This window comes from Tamandua tetradactyla, chromosome 7 (assembly GCF_023851605.1).
Source record: "Tamandua tetradactyla isolate mTamTet1 chromosome 7, mTamTet1.pri, whole genome shotgun sequence".
NCBI lineage: Eukaryota > Metazoa > Chordata > Mammalia > Pilosa > Myrmecophagidae > Tamandua > Tamandua tetradactyla.
The window spans coordinates 58,669,755-58,673,526 of NC_135333.1; the positions used below are offsets into that span (position 1 = coordinate 58,669,755).

Here is a 3,772-nt window from a genome sequence, read left to right on the forward strand (position 1 = left end):
GCAGTACTGGGGGCTCTGAGGGTGTGTGACTTGGCTGCATTCTGGCAAAGGCTAGAAAACTCAATCCATTTGATTGACTGACCAGAGAGAGGTGGCAGGTATAAAATTTCTTGGAGGAGAGGGGAGAAGGAGTTTGTTTCTTAGGAGGCATAGGTGGGAGTGAAGTAGGAGAAATTTAGGGAGTTCCAGAGGGAACTTTCTGGAGAACATCATCATGGAGACTTCCAAGACAAATGTCTGCCATGGCTTTGGGTCTCACTGCTGGAAAGATTGGGGAACAGTCCCCCAAGGGCTGAGCTCTTGGTCTAAATCCTGTTGGTCAGAGAGCAATAGGCAGAGATGGATTTCATTCCAGAGAATTGATAGACTGAGAGCCCTGGGTTGTTCCCAGACTGGGTTTCCATGCTTAGGGCTGACTCAGTAAAACCACGAAGTAAGCCAAGTTCACAGGTGAGGTCTCCACCCTTCCCCGCCATCTTTCAGCATCCTTATAACCTGTCAGCATCTGCATGGACTTGCCCCTGTGCTGACCACCCAGTGCTCTCCAGACTCCCCACAGCCTTCAGACAAGATGCCAATCCTAGTTGTTTGAGTGCAAACAAATGCCACATACCCTGCTAGGGTGTTTGTATGTAGAACCTTGGATTTAACCATGGAAGGAATTGAAGGAATCACTGAATTCAAGAAGAAGTATTCTAGGGCCGAGCCTTTTCCTCACCCCTGAAATCACACTTGGAACATTCATTTAATAAGCAGTTTCTCAGCAGTGGCTCTGCTCCACATTCTGAGATGGAGCACAACCGGGGTGGGTCCTGGCTCCTTTCTTTCTGGATGTAAAGGCAGCCAGCCACATCCTTTTTCCATAGACTTATCAACTGTCCTGGACCGGGAATTTGATGAAGCCCATGGTACCACATGCAGCCTCAATTCTAGCACCCATCTCTCTCCCTTCCACCAGTCCCACTCTTGAGGGATGATCCCAGCAGCAGCTCCCCAAGAGGAGAGAACAGAAACATTAATGCAGACTTCATGTACAGACACCCCTGCTCCTGGATCCTCTTTTTCCTCCCTTCCCCTTTCCAGGCCCAGTCTCTAAAACTGAGAATGCCATATGGAGTCCCTCAGCTTGGTCAGGGTCCCCATGAGACTCAGCAGCAGGTGAAACTGTTCTATGGGCAAAATGTTTTGGAGTGGCACAGCCTGCATTCAGGGACAGCAGAGGCTGGTAAGCCAAAGATCCCCACTGCTGGCTCCCTCTGGCCTTTCCTGGGCAACGTGCCACCCCAATTCCTGCATTTCCTGTCTGGTGCAGTCCTGTCCCTCCCTGGGAGGAGGATTTCGCCTGGGGAAAGGGGGAGGGCCAGGGTGGAGAGCCTTTCTCCTCCCTGCTCTGACTGCAGAAAAGGACCGGGTTCCCATCCCATTCCAGGACTCTGGCTGGAGAGTCACTCTCCAGAGACACTTCTTCAAATCTCAATTGTTCCTGGAACTGTGGGTGACCTGCCCTGCAAGCAGCAACGAGTGGGCTGGTTGGCTGGCAGCAGACCGGGAAGCAGCAGACATGGCTGAGAAGCTGTCCAAAGAGCAGGTTGCCAGGCTCAAGCAAGCCTTCGCCCTGGCCGACAAGAACGGGGACAACACTATCGACGCCGAGGAGCTGGCCTCAGTGTTGAAGTCCCTGGGCTACAACCCCACGGAGGAGTTGCTGAAGACTCTCATTGCGTCGATGGACACGGACCACGATGGCGTCATCAACTTCCAGGAGTTCTTGGAAGTGATGGCCAAGAGAATGGAGATGGTGGGCGGCCAGCAAGGGACCCTGCGGGAGGCCTTCCGCGTCTTTGACCTCAACAATGACGGTCACATCAGCGTGGCCGAGCTCAAGCAGGTGGTGGCCAACGCAGGTGTGGAGGTCTCGGAGGAAGAGCTGGATGCCATGATTCGCGAGGCCGACGTAAACCAGGACGGACAGGTGGACTACGAGGAGTTCGTGCTCAAGCTCACCCAGCAGTGAGGCTGGGGAGGGGGCACTGCTCCTCGCACCGCACGTGGCAGGGACAAGGTCACCCACCCTGCCCCTCTGCTCTTTCTGCCTCCCTCTGTCCCCTGGGGTCCTGCTTTGTGGTGGGTACATAAAGGGAAAAATCTGACTTGGTGGATGGGAAGTTATCTTGCAAGGGAAAGAGACTCTGCTCTCTGGGGCCTGGGTTCTGGTCTCTGAGCCCCTCTTGGACTTCCCAGGACCTGGTTCTCCCCCTTCTAACTATCCCCCTCCACTCCGTGATGAAATGGGGATGTCCCCTACCTCACCAGGCTGTTGTAAAGCATCCTAAACAAATGTGACGGTCTAAATAAAAGGATCGTGGATTCCAAGCATGGTGCAAGTTGGTGCTTGTGTTTTGATTGGCAGGTGGAAAGGCCTACGTCCCCATTTGGGATTCTTTTTGAGCCTCTCTCTACTCCTTTCCCTTAGCCCTGGTGGCAGAATTCCCTTGAGAAGGCCAGGCGTCCACCTCAGGCCTCCTCTCTGTTGTCAATTTAAGAAGGAAGGTGAGGTGGTAGCATTGGGGAATGGGGGTGTGTGGTAAGAAGAGCCAGATCTCCAGGTTCTTCTGTGTGCCAAGAAAAGCAGGATGGAGAGGCTGGGGCCCAGGCCAGGGCACCCTGCCTAACCCCAAACAGGTCAAGTTTATCACCCTTTGTACACAGCCAACTGTTCTTTAACCTCAACTTCCCCCTCCGTTCCCCCCCTAAAAGAAACAAGTGTGTGTGTTCAGTATTTGAGGTGCAGAATCTTACAGATTAAAAAAAAAAAGCTGTGGGAGGGGCAGTGAAGGATCAAATGAGCTTCATCTGAATAAAAGCCAAACAGTCCAGAAATGGCTGAGGATCAGAAGTGCTGTGAGTGGGGAGGGGGACACATAAGGGCTTGTGTGGGGGCCACTTGCCAATCAGACCCAAGCGGTGGAAATGCTCAGGGTGGGAGGCATGTCCAACGCTGAGGACCCATCACTGTGGGATGTTTTCCTGAAGACCCAGCAGGCTGCTACCACCCAGCTCCTCTGGTCTCTCAGCCTCACACATGCCGGCTTGCATCTGAGGGGTGCCCCAGAGAGGAGTGGGAAGGAGAAGGAAGGTGGAGGAGAAGACCGAGTGCCTGGCAGTGGCCTCCCCATCCACCCTGATATCAGGTGGAGCCGTCAATGGGTTTATGCCATTTGCTGTGTGGTTTGTAAAAATTAGACCAACTCTAGGCCGCTTGCCACAACTCTGTGTAGTCAAGGCTACTTTGTACTGGTTCTCAGAGATTGTCAAATCCAAGCTCCTGGATGGATGGGGAAACAGGGACAGGCACACTCAGTGGTGATGTGAGATTGAGTCCAGGGCAGCGAGGGAGGCAGAAAGAGCCCTCAGACTCGGCATGCAGAAAGCATGCATTACTCTCCAGCATCTTCAGGAACGGCTATGTGACTTGGGGTGGCATTTCACTGGCCTGCGCATATGTTTCCTCATTTGTGAAATGAGTTGTTTCTGTGGCTTTTTTTTTGTTTGTTTTTGGACTGAACAAAATTTTAGTTCAAACTCTTGGTGATAACTTACATTACCAGGTTCCAGTTTGTGCCAGGTCACTGGTTCCCAACTCAGAATGGAGAAAGAGACATTGACGGCTTACCTGGGGAGTTATTGCAAAACACGCAGGCCGGCCCTTTGCCTGTCCCCACCTCCACCCCCACAGGTCCTGCCGCAGGTGTGGCCAGTGGGATAGGCAGAA

The 3,772-nt window shown here is 53.0% G+C and overlaps 1 protein-coding gene across 1 annotated transcript; it reads left to right on the top strand.

The window, feature by feature from the left end:
- The first annotated feature begins 1,397 nt into the window (after positions 1-1,397).
- On the top strand, positions 1,398-2,373 carry LOC143689698 (uncharacterized). Its single transcript, XM_077167882.1, has one exon. The coding sequence runs from the start codon at positions 1,562-1,564 to the stop codon at positions 2,012-2,014; it is 453 nt and encodes a 150-aa protein (XP_077023997.1). The 5' UTR covers positions 1,398-1,561; the 3' UTR covers positions 2,015-2,373.
- Positions 2,374-3,772: the final 1,399 nt, after the last annotated feature.

Bases quoted from the DNA above. Each gene is read 5' to 3' on its own strand.
- LOC143689698 (XM_077167882.1), top strand. From the start codon at position 1,562: ATGGCTGAGAAGCTGTCCAAAGAGCAGGTTGCCAGGCTCAAGCAAGCC.